At 36.6% G+C, this 19,066-nt stretch overlaps 5 protein-coding genes across 5 annotated transcripts; 2 read left to right on the top strand and 3 right to left on the bottom strand.

Moving 5' to 3' along the window:
• The first annotated feature begins 523 nt into the window (after positions 1-523).
• On the top strand, positions 524-4,204 carry LOC145213145 (adhesion G-protein coupled receptor G7-like). The gene is made up of 11 exons (XM_080081379.1): positions 524-712; positions 779-988; positions 1,084-1,305; positions 1,367-1,483; positions 1,545-1,679; positions 1,785-1,894; positions 2,006-2,213; positions 2,505-2,649; positions 2,709-2,872; positions 2,985-3,155; positions 3,404-4,204. The coding sequence occupies exons 1-11, from the start codon at positions 524-526 to the stop codon at positions 3,587-3,589; spliced, it is 1,857 nt and encodes a 618-aa protein (XP_079937505.1). The 3' UTR covers positions 3,590-4,204.
• A 570-nt stretch (positions 4,205-4,774) lies between these two features.
• LOC145212195 (uncharacterized) lies at positions 4,775-7,804 on the bottom strand. The gene is made up of 6 exons (XM_080080235.1): positions 7,569-7,804; positions 7,236-7,395; positions 7,061-7,177; positions 6,888-6,985; positions 6,463-6,730; positions 4,775-6,392 (listed from the first exon to the last, which is right to left on the bottom strand). Exons 1-6 carry the CDS (start codon positions 7,742-7,744, stop codon positions 5,898-5,900), a joined length of 1,314 nt encoding a protein of 437 aa, XP_079936361.1. The 5' UTR covers positions 7,745-7,804; the 3' UTR covers positions 4,775-5,897.
• LOC145212192 (exocyst complex component 5-like) lies at positions 7,791-13,981 on the bottom strand. The gene is made up of 17 exons (XM_080080232.1): positions 13,714-13,981; positions 13,473-13,643; positions 13,068-13,180; positions 12,703-12,838; positions 12,511-12,640; positions 12,238-12,347; positions 11,957-12,084; positions 10,596-10,716; positions 10,417-10,531; positions 10,174-10,301; positions 9,808-9,972; positions 9,631-9,749; positions 9,356-9,539; positions 9,108-9,208; positions 8,649-8,729; positions 8,485-8,587; positions 7,791-8,430 (listed from the first exon to the last, which is right to left on the bottom strand). Exons 1-17 carry the CDS (start codon positions 13,828-13,830, stop codon positions 8,320-8,322), a joined length of 2,133 nt encoding a protein of 710 aa, XP_079936358.1. The 5' UTR covers positions 13,831-13,981; the 3' UTR covers positions 7,791-8,319.
• A 509-nt stretch (positions 13,982-14,490) lies between these two features.
• On the top strand, positions 14,491-17,188 carry LOC145212198 (E2F-associated phosphoprotein-like). The gene is made up of 7 exons (XM_080080237.1): positions 14,491-14,703; positions 14,859-14,947; positions 15,937-16,035; positions 16,109-16,213; positions 16,279-16,381; positions 16,439-16,546; positions 16,688-17,188. The coding sequence occupies exons 1-7, from the start codon at positions 14,615-14,617 to the stop codon at positions 16,989-16,991; spliced, it is 897 nt and encodes a 298-aa protein (XP_079936363.1). The 5' UTR covers positions 14,491-14,614; the 3' UTR covers positions 16,992-17,188.
• Positions 17,189-17,560: 372 nt separating this feature from the next.
• LOC145212194 (putative proline--tRNA ligase, mitochondrial) lies at positions 17,561-19,064 on the bottom strand. The gene has a single exon (XM_080080234.1). The coding sequence runs from the start codon at positions 18,899-18,901 to the stop codon at positions 17,582-17,584; it is 1,320 nt and encodes a 439-aa protein (XP_079936360.1). The 5' UTR covers positions 18,902-19,064; the 3' UTR covers positions 17,561-17,581.
• Positions 19,065-19,066: the final 2 nt, after the last annotated feature.

Raw genomic sequence — 19,066 nt, 5'->3', positions numbered from 1 at the left:
CGGTAGGAGTTGTCTGCCAACTCAAGCTGGTCTCGCACAGGTAAAAGTGATGTGGTATTTTATCCGGAAATGTTGCATCCAGTTGGCCGCTTTAAATCAACATCTAAATAAACAACAGCCAGTTTTCACTTTGATAGCAAGGTTTTGAGCATATTCTTTATTTTGTGCCTGGTAAGCCCCTTAAACACAAGACACCATTTCTGTGCTTATTTCGTACAATGCGTTTCAAACTTCTGTAATAGATGGCATTGAGAAACTGTTAGCAACGCCATTATACAGCTTCAAAGAGGGAGTGATTAATCAGAAGGTAACGCTAAAACAATAACTCAGGAAAAGCAAATCTATGACCTGTCGTGACGTGGCTACCGCGTTATTTATAACTTTTATTGTGCTATATGACTACAGACGATCTTAAAACCATGATGCAACAAATGTACTAACCTTTCTAACCGAGAGTTAACCTTTTATTGTTTTAAATGTGACAAGAAATGTGAGGTCATAAAATGTTGCACACTAAATCACAATGTTGTTTTCATTCAAACAACAACACCAGATTTTAAAAGAAGCCAACACAACTGAGGCAGTGGAAGCCGCGGTGGATGAATTAAAATCTTTTGTAAAAAGTAGCACGAACCTTACAGTTGATGCAGTGACAGAATTGGTCGATTTTGTTAGCAATGTAAGCAAACGTGCCAAAGATAAAAAAATAAAGGTGTGTTTTATCTCAATGCGTCACCACTTAATGCAACCTCCTTATGTCGTGTGCGTTTCTTGATAGGTGACAAAGAATATTATGGTAGCGATGGTTGAAATAACGCAAGGCATCAAAGAAAACGGACGCTTCGCCTTTGCACCTGGCAAGAACATCTCTGAGAATAGAAAAAACAAGGAAAAATTAGTAAAAGCGGTAACAGCTCTGGCCTTTGAAGTAGAGATTGATCCCAACGAAGCCACATTTGAAATAACAGCTGGATCAATTCAAATTAAGGTGACCTAAATGTGACTTGAAAATTCGGCGACCAAAACAGACAGTTATCGCAGTTTTAAATGTAAAAACATTCACAACAATTTACATGTCCTCAGGTCAAACAATATGATGGAACAGACTTTCCAAAACTTCAGTTCTCACCCCAAACAACAAAGGACACGGCAGTGAAAATTATCGTTCCAGAGGCTGCAACGCGACAAGCCTGGAATAATGGAAACACCAGCAGTCGTGTAAAACGTGAAACGACTACAAGGCGATCGGCGTTTCTCTATTACAGCGACGACACGTTGTTTTATTCGGATAAAAATGCAACATCTGTAAGCCATACAAAGTAAATTCCTTAGTGTAGCATACAGCATAAAGAAATCCTAACTTCAGGTGTTAGCTGCTGAGATTGGTGAGCCCGTAATGAACTTATCAGAGCCTGTTATAATTCAACACAAAGATGACGTGCTAAAATACGGAAAACATCCACCTTCCGGGGAAAGTTTAAAGGTTTCTTCTTTAGCAAGTTGCACAAAAGTGAATTTTCAGTTCCACGCAATTGTTTGGACAGGTTCTTCAAACCAAACTAAAATGCATGTACTGGGATTTCAATCTAAGCGATTGGTCGTCAGATGGATGTTGCTTAAACTCGGAAAACCCTCCCGAATGCCACTGCAATCACCTGACTAACTTTGCAATTATAGTGGTAAGTCGGGTTAAAAGTGGACAGCCATTTGGTTAACGGGTTAAAAGGGGTACAAAATGTTTTGTTACCACCGCGGATAAACCATGTTTTACATGATCCAAACAGGACACCGCAAATGTACCAAAGGACGTAGCCCTTTCCATTGTCAGCACGATCGGTTGTACATTGTCAATCATTGGCCTCGCACTGACCATCCTTGTGCATGCCGTCCACAGGTAAGTGAAAAAGAATGTTTTCTTTCGATAAACGATACACTTGCTTTGTGGAGATTTTCTATGGGAGGATGTGCTTAGTTTTTCTATGTAAGAATGCACTTAAATCCACAGGGGTGTACGAAAGCGACGTCCTGCTAAAATCTTGATGCAAATCTGTTGCAACCTTCTGGTCGCCTATCTTGTATTCGTTATCGGAGTTGAAAGAACTTCAAACCCGGAAGCGTGTACATTTGTGACAGTTCTGATACATTACTTCATGCTTACCACCTGGTGCTGGATGGCCGTGTACAGCTATGACATGTATATGTCTGTTGTTAAGGTAAATTGAAAATGATTTCGAGTATTTGGTGAAACAATACACGGCAATAAGCAGGTGTTATGAGAGAAGCACATCCACTGCATGAAAACACATAGCTGGTTAAACAAACACACAGATACATTTAACATTAAATAAAACATAGCACAGTGGGGCCACAGTTAAACCAATCGTGTCAGGCAAAAATATAATGAATACGTACTAGTTTCCATAAAATCAGGAAATTCATTGAATACGTACTAGTTTCCATAAAATCAGGAAATTCATTAATCGAGATTGGGTGTATTTCTGCAGGTTTTCCGCAGTTCAAAAGCTGCCTATTTGCAACGTGTCGCCGCCTTTGCTTACCTGACACCAGCCGTCATAGTCATTTTAAACGTTGGAATCACAGTAGGCTACTTTGACCAGAACAAGAAAAACGAGCAACTCTGTGACGGTGGTAAGTGTTTTTAAACCATAGATGATTCCACCGTTGAAGAACTTGTTGTTTTTTAACAGTAACTGATCCACTACCAATTTCAACATACCGAGCAGACAATATGTGTTGGCTAAAAGAATATTCCTTGTACTTTGGCTTTCTTTTGCCAGTGGGAATTCTTCTTGTCTGCAACTGTGTGGTGTTTGCCACGGTTCTCCGTGAAATAACTTGCAAAAAGCTAGAAGTAAGTGACAACTGCCATGTGCTGTTTTGTAAATGGTCTATATTGTCTGGTGCTATGGTTAACCATTTTTTTGGTGCACCACACCAAAAGCACAAATGACTTCGCTTTAAAGGTTCAGACTTCGGCGATGGAACGAACGAACAAGCAGACATTTCTGATTGCTGTAGCTATGACTGCTATTATGGGAATCACGTGGATTTTTGGTTACCTCATGTTGTTTTCCACAGATGTAACCTACCTTCGTGTCATGAGTTGGATTTTCGCAATTCTGAATACATTGCAGGTTTGACCTTTTATAGCTTTCGCATTATGTTAATTTGCACGCAACCATACCGTAATATTAGGTGGGCGTATGCTATTTTCGCCTGTGTACAAACTTATAGTAGCTGTTTGACTAACTTATTAGCCTACGTAGTAAACATCCGAGTGATCATTCAAAAGTTATTTAAGCCAACGTCCCACACACTGCCCTAGAAAGGATGTGACAGGAAAATGGATTTCCAACACTTCAAAACGTTTTCTGTTGTCCAGGGCTTTGGAATATTTCTTCTCACGTCGATGAGATCGAAGGATCTGCGCAATGTCTGGTGGAAGCCACTCAGAAGTGCAGTAAGCAACACATCAACAACATGGGCACGCTTTTCAAAGTCTACCGATGAGTTTGCGGTGACGACCTCCCTCACCCAGCAACAATCCACCATGACCAACTCCAAATAATAAGTGGAGACGTAACTTATATAAAAATCACGAACATTAGTGGCTTTTTTAAATTAGCAAGTGTTGCCTTGTTAATATAACATTCAAGCAAAAAACTTTCAAACAAATCAAAACAATTTTAAAGAAAGCAAAACAATTCGTGACCACTGCAGTAAATACTGTACCGTCAGAGTAAAACTTTAAATCAGTCGCTGTATTTTGTTGTTGCTGTAAAAAACAACAAGTTGTGTTTTTAAAAACAAACAAAGCTTAGCAAACTGCAATTTATCTGGATACAAAAAGAACTATAGCGACTGATTTAAGGTTTTTGTTGTTTACTTGTCAATTTGTGGTGTTGGGAGTTTTGTATCGACAGTGTGTGCACACGAATATATATTTAGCGCGGATATATGTATATAGGTTCCTGCCGTGAGTAATAACCCACAAAACGTGGTCGTATTCCCTACGTCTGATACCGCCCGGATTTACTTAGCCCACACTTTCAATTACATCAAGGCACATAAATAACAATATTGCTGTAATGGGAACGAGTTACACGATAGTTTTTCAATTTCTTGCTGCTTGATTCCTAGTATTGTTATGGGATTATCTTGTAAATACAATTTCATTTCTCTATTTTGTCGATAGGATACTAGATTTTATGGTGTTTACAGGCTCGCCATGTTCTGGTTTTTAGCACCCTAATGAAATACAAAGGAAGTCAGAAGTCAAATGAAATTGATTAAGAGTGTTTAAAACGTATTTTCCAGCAACTATGTATGCTGGTTCTTAAAAGAAAACCCAAATGCTTCAAACTGACGCTGAATGATTGTGCAATGATTCACAGCTCGTTTGACAGTGACAATATGCTAACTGTGACAATAGTCGTATCTTAATAAATTGTGCAGATCCAATTGTTTAAATGATTAAACTGTTAAAGCAAAAGACAAACTTTCTTTTTTCCGCAACATAAACCATAGCTTATGAGTGAAACTGCTGTGTTTCAAGTAATCACGTACGAGCTTGAAACGACTTTACAAGTAATGGTTTAGTTTTTCGGAAAATCAAGTTATTAAAAAACACCTTAAAAAAACACTGCGCATGTGCGCAACCGTTTGTCTCCAATATTAAAACAAAATAGTGCTCTGATTGTTTCAAATTTCGTGTAACTGAAGCAACATTGGAATGTTTGCTATGTGAAGCCGGTTGACCTTGGCAACGCACATTTTATTGACACAGACTAACATTAATAGAAGACGAAACATTCAGAACTGTTTATGCAGTGAAAAACGAAATTGGTGACAACAGCAGGTTGGCAAACTTGGACAGTGGAACAAATTTGAATTTATTTGGTAAATTTGTTGCTACTATACGCTTTGATCGAAATACTCGATTAGCCGGTTTCTCAACTCTGTATTTTTAAACTGTTTTAAACGCACGCAATGTTTCAAATCCACATTTCTGGTGATAAGCATAAATAAAACGGTGATGTATAAAATATCTTTACCAAGTTCAATATATGTCGCTCAGTCAAAAACGGCTGCAATCTGGAGTGTGAACCCACCGCAGGTCTGATGTTTCCCATAGAGATGTTTGAAAGGTCATTTTAGTGCGGTACCACGTCTTTTGTAGGCTTGTCATAAAACAAACGTTTGTTCGTACTGTCAAGCAACTGTAAACTGTTCATGCAGGCACCACCGAAACTGATTGTAACTAAATTTGGACAGTATTACAATGCTGCTTAAAGTCGGTTTGTTTTTAGTTAATGTGCTAATATTGGAAACGATACAAAAAACGTTTTTTGTTCGCTTCGTTTGCCCCCTACCAAGCTTTTCGGTCACAAGCCACAATTGTATTGTGCCTCTAAAGGGCTAAAAACTAATCTTTTAATGCCAGGCCAAATACAAAAATTATGCCCTGGTGTAACGTTCACTGGATTTTCCCACATTTTCCGATGTTTATATTATGCAGCACCACAAGAATTTGCAGCACAAGCACTAAAAAAGAGTGGTTTGCAACATGGATTGATTAAGGTGATTACTATCAAAAAATAAATTAAAAGCAATGAAAACAATTCCGCAGAGGTATCTGCGCTCAGCCACTAATAAAAAGTCGCTTCATTGCAGAACGGTTAAATTAAATCTAGTCACAAACAATTTGAAAAAGTTGCATGTGATGGGCAAATAAACACCCGATAACTTTAACTTCAAATTATACATTAAACATTCAAAATACCAGTTTGGTAAAGTTTTACCACAACTACGATTTCAAAACAGTTGTTTAACGCCTAAATCTTCATAATTACGTTTTTTACTTGCACACAATTGCCTTAATCTGATTTGCCCCTCAGCTTTCCGACTTTACGTTTAGTAGGAGGTCTGGCTGATCTAGCATGAGCATTGTAGAAAGCATATAGACCAAGCAGGCAAAATGACCATACAACCACGATATACTCTGCATGGTTAGAAAAAGGAATGCCACAAACTGCATACCACTGTTCACCCACCAGCTCTGGCATAGCTGTTATATTGGGCGTGCCTTTGACCTCACCTAGTTCAGTGCAACGAAAGTCAAAATATCCTTCATCGTAGTTGGTTGGATCCAAATATTTTTGCTTTGTGTAAACAACTCCAGAAGTTGCATATTGGTCAACCTTAACACTGGCTGGACCAATAGGCTCATGCATTCCATATGATTTTTCATTCTCTGGTTTGGCAAACACAACCAGAACCATGTAAAAGAGGTAGTGAATAGCAATCAACAAACTGCTTTCATTGAATACCCGCTTGGTCCATGATAGTGGGGTTTGGTAGTTACCTCTGGCCTGAAAAAAGCACCATTTCAATTGCTGACAATACACAAACCATAACAACATTTTCGTAAAACTCTGTTACCTCTTCTGATGGTACACGGTCAAACCAAAGCACTATGCCAGCATATAAGGCAAACACAACAAATAAAATGACTTCTGAATGGATACCAAAACCATCCTTCAGACCATGATAAATTGGAAGCATTTGAAATATAACAGCTGCAGCCATAGACAGTGCCCCAGTGATAATAACACACAACATTTCTAAAACAAAGCTTCCAGATGATTTTTGTTTATCTGCACTTCCGGTTAGAAGATACCGTGATCCACACAACAGTGCAGCAAATGAGCTAAAAAAATTGTTTCATGTTGTAGCTTTTCCCATGAAAAATTTCACACTAGCAATGACTTAAAAACATTAATTTTGACATGGACAGTATTTCTTCATGCAGTAAAGTGTGTGGATGAAAAGAAATGTAGAGAAGTAAAAATGACACTGTTTTGTACCTGTGAAAACCCATGTGAAAAAAGTAGCTGGTCCACGGCACCCAGTAATGTCGGTCAGCAATGTTTGGATCTGTGTCATGCCATGTCCACCATAGCAACTACACAGAGAATGTAACACACATTTAGTTTTGGAGAAAAAAAGCCTTAATATTAAAAAAAGTTACAAAACTGACCTTGATCCCCATGATATCATATGGAAAGTCAATAATAACATCAAAAAGGCCAACAGCAAATGGTTCCACAAACCAAGGTAGTCGAAGTTTTTCAGCAGCTATAAAGGCATGGGTAATCTGAAAAATGGTTATGCATACACAGTTTATCAGAATTTAATACTACTATACTACTTACAGTTGCTGGGTAGAATAACACAATGTACAGGGGAAATCGTTTGCCAACAAAAATAATTGGTGTTTGACTGTGCCAAAAGTTGTTCACATCAGGAAGATGGTACACCACACATTCTGTCACTATTCCATGCAAAAGTGCTGCAAACCACATGTATGTATACCTTAATGCAAAATTTGGAAAGTTTATTGAACTATCAAAGGGGAAAACTCTCATTTGTATACCTTAATGCAAAATTTATAAGGATAATTTAATTATTAAAGGTGAAATTCAAACTTGAAAAGTCACTGCATTAAATGTTCTATCCTGTTCAAATTTTCCATCATAAAGATGTACCTGCTGTTCCAACCACCATTTCGCACAGCAAACTTCAAGGCAGCTGCTGCCATTGTCAAGTAAAGAACATTGGCAAGCAAAAAAGTTGGTTGATTTCTCCACATTTCAGCAATACTGGGCTGATTGACCGTAACAAACCATTCCTTCCACTCTTCAAATGTGCTTTCTTTTACCATAGTTATTGTTTGTTATTTAAAAGCTTCTAATAATCACCATAAAGACCTGGAAGCAAGTAACGGTTACAAAATGTTTGCAGTTATATATTAGCTATGACTAGTGTCAAACCAAATATAATGGCAGAAACAACAGTGACTGTCAACAATCAAGAAAGGGCATTTGAAAAACAAGTACAGGTATCCACACATGGCTAGCAAAGAAGCTGAGAAAACAAAGGAAGTAATTTAAACCTTTTTTATTTCATAGAAACCTGATAACCCCCATCATTAAACAGTTGATGAAGGCAAAGCTTGCAAAGGTCAAAACATTAGTTGCTCTGTTATCTCAGTTTGTTTGCACATTCACAAACAACACAAATTAGTAACCAATTGAAATAATTTGCTTTCACAAACAAAATTTTTGATCCATTTAGCATGCAAATGTGCAACCAGTAATTTCACAAGCATTTTTATTCACACAATGAAAGGCGAAGTCAAAGATTGCACTGAAGTTAACAGCAAGTAAATATAATCACACTTAAAGTTTTTAATATTGGGCAACTCAATCTAATAATTCAAAATCTTTGTTGGGAATTCTACTGGGAAAAGTTCTTTGCAAGGCGCGCAGAACGATAATCAGATCGAAGTTGGACAAAAGTGTGAAGAACAGCTCGATCCAAGTTTGCAAATTGATCTCCAGAACAAACCTAAACAGGATAATGTCAGCATCAAAAATACCGAACACAAAAGTTCATTTTTACCTGTCTTAAATTTTCTGGAGCCACAACAAGTAAATTGCAAAGTGAATGCAGACTGTCAAACAATGAAGAAACGAAGGGAACATTAAGAAGATGGGCAGTTTTTCTGCAAAAACATGATTGACAAAAATCTGCTATGGCAAGACACAGTAACTTTATTGCCTTACCCATACTCATTGACATCACATATTGCCATCATGCCACCCATTGAGCTGAAAGAATATTGTTGCAGCTGTTCATAGATCAACCTGTTGATGGAAAGGCTTCGTAGTAATTAATGACAAAATTGTAGTAAGGAAATAAGGCATTAACTAGAAAAGATCAACAGTTTTTTCTTGTAAATCCGCTTTGAAACTTGAAACATTAAAATGTAAATAGCACTACAAGAAGCAATGTGAAAAAGTCAGGAACCAGGCAGAACATAAAGCGGAGGTTCTCAACCAGCAATTCAATTATCCCTATTGACATGCTTGGGAAAAATAAAAGTATGCAAAATTTAGTTATGCATCAAAATTAGGGTGGTAAAGAAACTTCAGAGGCAAATTTTACGAACAAAGTCTGCAAAGGGATCAACCAGAACAACTATTTAGAACCTATGGAAAAAATTCACTCAGCAGATATCTGACCTGTGGAAGCGAGTTCCAAAATCTTTTAATACAGCATCAACATTGTTGCCATCCAAAGCTTTCCTTATAACTTCTGTCACTTTCTTCATGTACTTGCAAACCTGCAAGATTGGCAAGACAAAAGTCAGCTTTAGAAAACCAAACTTGTGTGTCTATTTATAGGTAAACATGACAGGGTTGCATTTACAAACATTATTGTATTATCTGCAAAGCGTATTTGCTTAAGGTGCAGTAAATGTTAAACATACACTTTGACAAGCATTAGTGCACTGTTGCTGCGGTGGCTGGTCTGTTGAAAAGTCTGATTTTTTCTGTTCACTTTTCAGTATGTGTCGCATCCAACCAATTACAGATGAAAGGCATCGATCTATACCAGTGTCCAACTGGACCTCCATTCTTTCTCTCACTTTCTTTTTTCTCTGGACACAATCACTGCAGCCAACACAAAAATGGTTGGTTTGTATACAAATATTTAAAAATTTCAGAGGGGACCTAAGCAAACACATTAACTGAGAACACCAACCTGTATTTTGGTGAAGCACTAACAAGAGGTAGCAGAGTGTCACTAAACTGCTTCTCAAACAAGTGAAATACTGTGTTGGTTTGTTGAACAACATCCAAGAAGTATATATTTGGCTCAGTCTGTTGCATATAAACATTTGTATGGAGTTGAACAAAACAAAAAAGTAGGTGTTTTTACCTTAGGATCTGAAGATGGAATAGCCAACAAACCCAAATCGATTGCATATTCAATGTGTTGTTTGCACAGATATTCAAGTAAAAGAGCGTAAATACGGGTTGCATTAGCAGGAAGAACAGATACTGAAGACAATGTCTTACATCTGCCGAATCCCATCTTTGTTTCCTTTTAACACATGATTTACAACTTTACATATTATGTAAAATTTTCAGTTAAACTGAGCTTTTATGTTTAGCAATAAGTTCACAAATGTCATAACGTTTCAGTCTACTTCTTTACTTTAATCTTGATACCGTAAGGTGCATAAAACATTGTATATTTTGAAAAAGCTTGATGCTTTAACACTACTAGTACTTTAATATACACCTGCAGCAGATTAATAGCAAGTTCTTGTGAAAGATATGTTTCGCTGTTGTTGCCATCAGAGGATGAAGAACTGAGACCAAATCTAATGTTGGTTTTGTCAGAAATTACTGCTTTCAGGTCTTGAATACCTGCACACAGGTGTTTATCAGATTGAATTCAATATGTTAGGAGACTCCATACACATAACCTAAGTACATTAACAGGTTTGGTAGCAAAACATGGTACTGAGCAGTCATAACTAACCAGAATGCAGTTGCTTTTTTGTGTGATTCTTAGAATCGTAAAACCTTTGGGATATCAGCATAGCCTTTTCTTTCAAAAATGCCTCCTCCACATCAATGTAGGATTCCAAAAATGGCTAGAAACATCACAAAAGTTTACACCACTTGGTTATTGTGTATTTTTCACCTTGCACTACTCACCTTGAAAATGGTTTTGGTCAACTTGTTAAGAAAGTTTGAGTCTGAACCAAGTTTGTACTGTGACAGTTTTACAGATAATTCAACAGTTTTGCCATACAACATGTACAAATGTTGCAGATACCTTTTACAAAACAAAGTGTCTTTGTAAACAAAACTTCAAAACTAGAAGAGTGGCTTTCTGATATACTTCCATTTTATATATTCTATATGATATTTACCAATTTACTATACACATCATTTGATCTACACGTATGATTGTTTTTGTAAACAAAAACAAATGGGTCCCCAGAAGCGTGTTTGTGCGGATTTACAGTAAACAAATGTTGCGGTGATTTTTAGAATCTTAAGGACAAATTTTTAGAAAGCATTAAACCAACAATAAAAAAATTTTTCGTATTCTTTTTGCACTATTATTGTCATATAATTACAAAAACATTAAAAAAAAACGTAACAAATACTTTAATTTAATCTCTTGCTTTGACCCAGATATTGTCGTCCAAGGTCGGGTTTTGAACACAATTTTTTTAGAAAGCTGTAACAGTTGTGTTACAGACACTTTAAATTAAAAAGCAATTTGCTATGAGTGTATACATAACAAATTGTTTTTCATTTAACTTTGTTTCCCAAAATGAGTACCATTGACCTGTAGTAACCTCTCAGGGTGCACACGCCAAACGACTGTTTGACCTTTTGACACGGTTTTCAATAGCACGCCGTCCTGAGTGTTCAACAATACCGTTAAGCGTAATTTTTACATGCCTTGAGCATTGACTCCTAAATAGATTGTCATAAAAAAATCGCTACCTTATGACGAAAGAAAGTTCTGAACAGTGTGAAACGACGTCTCGTAAAACGTCTGTCCGACGTCAAGCTGAGCCCTCCCGCTATCATAAACCAGTGAGTTACTCTCTTGGTACTTGTCTACAGTGTCTTTCTTGACCAAACGAGCGTTAGACACATTTACGTTTCGGGGGCCTGTGGGTGAACCGCTGGGTAATTCGGGGTCAAACTTCTAGAGGATCAAGTTCAGATTGATATCTAACATATGTCCAAATTTAAATAAATTTGAAGCACTCCTTCTTTACCAAACGAGCGTTACAAACCAGCGTTAAAAATTGTACGTTTCGGGGGCCTGTGGGTGAACCGAGGGATCAAACGGGGTCAAAATTCACATGAACCATCTTTAGACCAATATCTATAATGTGTGTAAATTTGAAAAAGTTTGAACCATTCTTTCTTGACCAAAACGTGGGAACAAATCTGCGTTAGAAAGAAAAAAAGAAAAAAAAAATACAGACAAAAACAATATGTGTCCCCTTCAGGGAAGGGGACCCATAATTATAATAATAAACAACTTTTACTTTTCTGGATCTGTATTTCGATGTTCCTTCAGTTTGGCATGGACATGTTCACTTAACTTTGTTTGAAAGATTTTTGAAACTAATTTGCCCATAACTTGTTCCGGCGATGAAAAAACATCAATGATTACCTAAAACAGAACAAAAGTTACAGTTCCAAACCTGGAAATGGCCACAAAGCAATTTGCAGCAATAAATTTAAAAAAGATGACTTTTTAAAATGTTTCAATGTGTGCAAAACACATAAAGATTGAAACCATACAAGCTTGCTGCACACCACTCACCTTGTGCACTTTCACACAAAGGTTAATGATTTCATTGAAAAGTTCATTCCTGTTATAAAAAGCATTCATGAGAGACTCTTCAATGAAAGCATCAATGCAGTACTGGTATCCTACACAAAACAGTGTCAAATTTGTACATTAAGCAAAAACAAAAAAATACTTTTTTTGACTTCAAAATTTGTTTTAAACTATTTTAGCCATTAAATTTTAAGCCACTTTAAAAATGTGTTGTTTTTCACTTATATATACTGTCACACACAAAAGAGAAAGCACCTTTAAAATGTGACAGGGTATCTGCAAAGTCTTTCATCTTTTGTACATCATTGTTTTTGTGGGCCTCTTTAAACTCATTTAAGAGTTCTTGCTCTATTGCATAGTACTTGGAAACGATTCTACCTTTCACCTGAAAGTGAATTCAGAGTTACTTTTACTCTGGAATTCAACAAACCTCTCTTAAAACCATACCTCTGCAAATGTTGTGTATGGAAGTTCCTGGGCTATAAGATGAAGCTTGTGTACAATATCTGCAGCATCCCGCACCTTGTAGGGATTAATTAGGACTTCAGACTTGAAATCATCAGAAAGAAACTCATCAAAGTATCTGGTAATGTTGTTATACTATCAGGATAAAAACCAGGCAACTTTGGCCATATGAATCATGGCAACATTTAATTGGACATTTGCATTTTGCTAAAAATGGTTTTACTGATACCATATCAAAAACACTTCCAACATGCTTTGTTAGTCAGAACTTTTTGGTGCAGCTCTACACATAAATTTGCTGCAAACTTTCTTAGAAACAAAACAAAAATATGAATAAATCAGCTTACTTCATTAGTTTTAAAGCCTCTGCAGCATGAGCTCGGGGTGTATTTACACCTTCAAGTTGGTCACCAAGATGAACAACTTTTGTGGCAACATAATTGATGCGATCTTCCAAAGACTATGTAACAAACAAGTAATGAATTTTTATGAATGGGAATTAAAAAATTTGGTTAGTTGCAATTAAATTAAATAGAAAGTCAAGCCAAAATGAGACCTTCTTACTTAAAACAGTGTACATTGTCCGCTACTTACTTATAAAATTTTGATTATTTTCTGAAATAAAAATCTTATTTCACAAAAGTGTTTGCACACAACTTCAGTGGAGTAAACAAAAAAAGGACAATGCTTTAAATATAACTTGACGTAAAACCTTTAAGCAAGTTCTAAAACATATTGCTTGACATTTCTACCTGAAAGTGTGTAAAAGCGACTTGATTGCTCTTTTGCAAATCTGCTACTTTTTCAGAATGAGCTCTAGCTTCACGTTGCAAATTGGTTTCAAGTTGTTCCACTTTTCTTTGAATGCGACCATCCAATTGCTTCAGTTCAGCAATGTGAGCCACAAATTCATCAAAGAGTTGCTGCAAAAAATCAACAAACAAGTTAAAATAGCAGCTTTTTACAAGATAGAAATAATACAATACAGCGCACCTGTGGATTAAAACCATGAGCCCCACCCTTGGTTCCACCACCAGGTGTTCTCCATGCTAGGCGCTCAACATATTCATCTGGATCAAATGGGTCTTTGAAAAGTTCAGCAGAAGCCATTGTTTCATCAGCAACTACTTGTTCCAATCTTTCGTTGACACTTTTTTCAAACTATACTGTACTGTTGTAGCAGTCAAGCATTCAAATTGGATAAAGAATTAAATAAATCTTTACAAATGTAACTGGTTAAAAATTGTAGGCAAAATTAAATTTAATCAATGAATTCATGTATTTTGCCAAAGGCATTCTATCAGTATAGATTAATTTTATTACAAGTAAAAGACTAAACATATCCAGAATGCAACAACAAAAATGGCATATTGGCCAAGCCGAAAGGTATTGGCAAAATTTCAGGACCTATTTGGTTAATCATTTAGACATCCACAAAAAGGACGCATAAGATTAAGGTGGTATGGCATACATTAACGATAATTTACCCTGCCCATGCATGAACTCGGACTGTGTGATCAAAAAACAGTAACTTACTATACAAATACAACAAGTGCAACTTCATGGGTGCAAATTTATATTACGCCCTTATGCAAACAAGCTAGATAAATCGTGTGCCCCACACATAAACTACATCACTGGTACAAACAAAATCCACAGCAGTATATAGTCATCATTGCCATACGTTTTCGAATGTTTAAAGTAATTTCACAATTCACACTTGGGATCAGCAGCCAAACGTTATCATGCTTGACTGCACATCTCGAGTTTTGACGCATGAACTTTGACCGTTACGCTTTGATGAAAATCATGTTGCATCCTTCTATTGTCGAATATCAAGTCAAAAATTTGTTTGGGTGTTAAAAAAACTGTTCTTTCCGCGTTCTAGCAGAGGATGGCTAGCCTACCCAGTATGTCAGCTGTAGATGGTTACAGCTACTACATTTCAGCAGATAGTGATGATGAAGAAAATATTGGCAACAGGTTTGTCAAAAACTGTTTTTTTTAAGTTTCATTGGCAAAATTAATTTGGCTTAATGTGATCGTGATGTAAGTAGATATTTGGTTGTTATCTAAAATTCTAAATTAAAGCTATTGCTTACTACATAGTTCTACTGCTGTATTGTTTTGTATTTTAGCTCTGATGAGGAAAACAACCTCGATGAAGTGGAAGCTTTTCTGCACGGGACTCCCAAGCAACAAAAGAAGGCATTGCAGAGAATAACAGGTAATCAACAAGTTAATTACATCACCAACTCCCAAGCTTTTCACTGTAATCATCCTGTGACTAAATGAATGACATAGTTTGATGATACAGGTGCCAAACAGTACTTTTCCAGCTGATTAACATTGCTATAACGCTCCAATGCAGCAACAGAGATTTTCCTCTAAATTTTTGCCTAGATCAGGGGTGGGGAACCTTTTTGTTCATGAAGGCCACTCAACGTTTTATCGGCACTAGTGTAGGCCGCATAGACTATTTCCCAGGCCTAGAACAGTGGTGTTCAAACTTTTTGATTTAAGGAATGGTCGTTGTGTAATTTTCTCTTGCGAAGTCGTGGAAATTACGGTCCAAGCTGAATAAAGGTAAACAAACTTCCCACTAAATTTCCAGCTTCACTGAAAAATTTGGATTTATGTCACTTGTAGATGTTTACGCATATCAATGGTCTAAAAGGGCAGCTTGTGACATCACAGATAAGTCTCTATTATGCCTAAACAATTGTTTTCTTTGTTACACAAGTAAGATTGTAGAGCCATGAGTGTTTGGTAATCCCACAGAAACCACTTTATGGGGCCATTGGCTCTAGTGTGGACGGCGCTGCCCCAGTACTTTTCAAATAGTAATAGAATACATTTTCATTTATTCTTTATTCGACAGGTGCAACGTGCAATATCAAGATCCTAAAATATATTTTGGCGTCACAGGCCGCACTTAGTGCCCTAAAAGGCCGCATGTGGCCTTTAGGCCGCAGGTTCCCCACCCCTGGCCTAGATTATAATAAAGCACTATTTAGCATGCAATGACACTAAATTCAAATTAAAATAAATACACATACTTCTATATTCACACTGTTTTTGAAGCAATAGCGACGTTCTTTCCCAATCCCCACTCATCTTCCCACATTCTAAGAAAACAGTTGCCTAAATAAACTAAATGCATACGCTGTAATAATGTATCTAATAGGTTTTGTTTAATTCTGGATTTTCTTAAAGGTGAGGACATTTCATCATCTGAAGATGAATTTGAAAAAGCAATGGACAGTGAATTAAACAATAATGTAACAAAATTGGAAAACACATGGCAATCCAAAGGTATGACATGAAACTAAACGATTAGTATAGTAAACATACGGCAGTCTTGTTTATATCAAATTTTCTTTTAAAGGGAAAAAAATCATTGCTACCAGCAAACCTCCTGAAGCTGCACATACCAGCAGTGATTGTTATGATCAAGTATATTTTGACTCAGATGAGGAGAGTAATGCTCCAGGTTTATATGTTTATTTTGATATGTTGTGGTTATGGTTTGTTTTTTGCTATCAGCATTTTTTGCAGACAAAAAGCCTAAAAAGCACAAAATAATATCTAATGATGATCTGCTATATGACCCATTAGCAGATGATGAAGATCAAAAGTGGGTGGATAAGCAGAGGCTCAGGTACTATACCCGGAATATAAAATGTACTGATTATGTTACACTAACCATTTGCAATAGGGGTTCTGCACACAACAGTTTGAAAAACAAAAAAGCAAAAGCCCCTGGAAGTGATGCTGTTTTAAGTTGCCCAGCTTGCATGGTGACACTCTGTCTAAACTGCCAAAGGTATGTTATTTAGAATCATATAACCTACATTTGCTGTTAATTCACTTAATATCAGACCTTTCCATATAATGTACTCAAAAGCTATTTCATATCAAAATCATTAATGTATAAAAAACAGCAACAAAAGTCCTTATTTTTCAGACACGAAAAGTTCCACAACCAATTCAGGGCTATGTTTGTACTTAACTGCCTTGTTGAGACATCGAAAGTTGTGCATTACCCAGAGCCTGTAAAGCGAACATTTAAACGTCACAAGCGTCGTTGGCAGGAGGCACAACAAACTGAACTTGCAACGAACGATGAACCACAAAAAGGTGTCGGTACAGTGGAAAAAGAGGAAGATAAGTTCCACCCTGTAAAGTGCCAGTCTTGTAGCACTGAGGTTGCAGTTATGGACAATGATGAAGTTTATCATTTTTTTAATGTTTTGGTTGGTCATGCATAATGTGTGTTAAGTTTGGCATATAGGGTGATATGTGTCCATCCTGTTGATAAAACTCCTACTTAGAGAGTTTAAATTTGGGCATTCGCCTAACTTTACCTCTTTTTTCATATCCACAATTGAATAATATTTGAGGATGTTTTGTACTTGAATTGGAAACTATGATGCATTTGAAGTTTCAATACAAACCAACAATTTTATCCTGGACAGTACCTACATTTTTTTACAAATGAAACAGTTACAAAACATTGATACTGTTTTCAAGATGACCAGCCAAACACCTAGTGCTGTACTAACAAAACTCATTTTCTATTTAAGTGCACTTTTAGTTTTAATGGTCAGTTTCTACAGCTTTGAAAAATAAATTTTGCTGTTAATCTCATTCTAGATACTTATTTTAGATAAGTCTGTGGACATCACACCAGTTTGAGAACCACTAAATTGAGAATATAAACTATGTATAATGGGGAAAAATCAAGTTAGTGTCAAAACTATAGTAAGAGCTCAAGTAAGAACACTGCAAAAACTCCTTGTCTGATTTTAAATAGCTGTGATTTCAATAACCATTACAAAAATTGAAGTGTGTGTGTTTATTATGGTAAAAAACAATTGGAAACTTTGTTCAGTATGCAATCACTGACACCTGTAAGTGGGACCAATTCAGTACTGGCTTCTTTAGTTTGAAAAATGATTTCTACCTTTGGTTCTTCTTCAGTGATATGTTTTCCAATTACAACAACAATTGGATAGCCAGCAAGGTTGGCATGATCTAATTTCCATCCAATTGTTTTCTTACCACGGTCATCCACTATAACATCATTGTCAAAAACATCTGTAGAGCTCAAGTTGTTGAATATTTGTTCTGCAACTTTTATCCCTGTGTTAAACTCCTTGCTCCCATCTTTTGGTAAAACTACGCAAACTTTGTATGGAGCCAGTAAAAATGGCCATCTGATTCCTGTTTCTGTGGACAATGTTTCAATACATGAAGCAATGATTCTAGTAACACCTAGGCCATAACAACCCATTTGGAATGGCTGTTGTCCTCCACCTTGAGCAGCTACTCTTAAATTTAGCTGTTTGGAATATCTTGTGCCTAAGAGAAATGTATGACCTAGTTCAATGGCTTGGGCAGTAGTAAAATCTTCATCAACTAAGTTGTTTTCATCAATATATTCTTGATTAAATACTTCCCCTGTTTCTTTGGCGATACAAACAGTATCCTGACCAATTTTATTTAGTAGGTGGTATTCATGTGATAAATCACCACCAATAACCCCGGTACTAGCTTTTACCCTCACAACATCAATATTAAGATCTTTAAACAGTTCTGTATACATATTGGTCACTTCTCTATAGGTGTCTCGTGAAGATTGTTCATCAGCATCAAATGTATAGAGATCATTCATCAAAAACTCTCTACATCTGAGTAATCCATTTTGTGGACGCGGTTCATTACGAAACTTTTGAGTGGTTTGATAAAACCTCATTGGACAATGCAAGTGGGAGAGTTGTTTGTCACACTTCAACATGACACTGCAAATTGATTCTTCATGTGTTGGACACAAACAATATTCTGAGCCACCGAGATTTGTTTTTACCAGCTCTTTGCCAAAAGATTCCCATCTTCCAGTTCGCTGCCATTCTTTTTTGACACCAATATGTGACAGTGTAAGCTTTTGGGCATGAATGTCACTCATTTTGTTGTCAATTATTCTGGTAAGTTTTTCTACTGATCTTACCATCATTGGCATTAAGTGGTATAATCCAGGACCTGATTGAACTATAAGGCCACTTTGTGAAAGTAGATTGTAACTTTTGCTTTCAGAGCCTTGTGATCCGACAGTAAACTTGTTCAGTGTATGCTTTACTATCCCGAATGGATAACGTTTGGAAAGCAGTGCCCTTTTCATTTTTGTAATTTTCAAAAGCTGGTTATTGACGAGCTAATTCACCTGGTGTACAGGCAACGTTTTGCGCTTCCTAACCGAAAAACGTAATTGATTTGGCCTAAAGATGCTAGTGCAGCAAGTCAATTAGGCTGCGTGGGAATTTGTTGCCAATAGCAAACCAAAATT

This window comes from Phallusia mammillata, chromosome 2 (genome assembly GCF_965637545.1).
Source record: "Phallusia mammillata chromosome 2, kaPhaMamm4.hap1.1, whole genome shotgun sequence".
Lineage (NCBI taxonomy): Eukaryota > Metazoa > Chordata > Ascidiacea > Phlebobranchia > Ascidiidae > Phallusia > Phallusia mammillata.
This window is presented reverse-complemented; position numbering and strand designations above follow the sequence as displayed.

What these genes read in the sequence shown, in the direction of transcription:
- LOC145212195 (XM_080080235.1), bottom strand. Translation starts at nt 7,744, where the DNA reads ATGGTAAAAGAAAGCACATTTGAAGAGTGGAAGGAATGGTTTGTTACG. An exon ending in TGTTATTCTACCCAGCAACT is followed by an intron (nt 7,178 to 7,235) that starts GTAAGTAGTATA and finishes ACCATTTTTCAG; the next exon opens with ATTACCCATGCCTTTATAGC. An exon ending in ATGATATCATGGGGATCAAG is followed by an intron (nt 6,986 to 7,060) that starts GTCAGTTTTGTA and finishes TTCTCTGTGTAG; the next exon opens with TTGCTATGGTGGACATGGCA.
- LOC145213145 (XM_080081379.1), top strand. Translation starts at nt 524, where the DNA reads ATGTTGTTTTCATTCAAACAACAACACCAGATTTTAAAAGAAGCCAAC. An exon ending in CTGGATCAATTCAAATTAAG is followed by an intron (nt 989 to 1,083) that starts GTGACCTAAATG and finishes ACATGTCCTCAG; the next exon opens with GTCAAACAATATGATGGAAC. An exon ending in CAATTCTGAATACATTGCAG is followed by an intron (nt 3,156 to 3,403) that starts GTTTGACCTTTT and finishes TCTGTTGTCCAG; the next exon opens with GGCTTTGGAATATTTCTTCT.
- LOC145212192 (XM_080080232.1), bottom strand. Translation starts at nt 13,830, where the DNA reads ATGGCTTCTGCTGAACTTTTCAAAGACCCATTTGATCCAGATGAATAT. An exon ending in TACCCTGTCACATTTTAAAG is followed by an intron (nt 12,348 to 12,510) that starts GTGCTTTCTCTT and finishes TGTTTTGTGTAG; the next exon opens with GATACCAGTACTGCATTGAT. An exon ending in TTTGTGTGAAAGTGCACAAG is followed by an intron (nt 12,085 to 12,237) that starts GTGAGTGGTGTG and finishes GTTCTGTTTTAG; the next exon opens with GTAATCATTGATGTTTTTTC.
- LOC145212194 (XM_080080234.1), bottom strand. Translation starts at nt 18,901, where the DNA reads ATGAAAAGGGCACTGCTTTCCAAACGTTATCCATTCGGGATAGTAAAG.
- LOC145212198 (XM_080080237.1), top strand. Translation starts at nt 14,615, where the DNA reads ATGGCTAGCCTACCCAGTATGTCAGCTGTAGATGGTTACAGCTACTAC. An exon ending in GTGGATAAGCAGAGGCTCAG is followed by an intron (nt 16,382 to 16,438) that starts GTACTATACCCG and finishes CATTTGCAATAG; the next exon opens with GGGTTCTGCACACAACAGTT. An exon ending in CTCTGTCTAAACTGCCAAAG is followed by an intron (nt 16,547 to 16,687) that starts GTATGTTATTTA and finishes CTTATTTTTCAG; the next exon opens with ACACGAAAAGTTCCACAACC.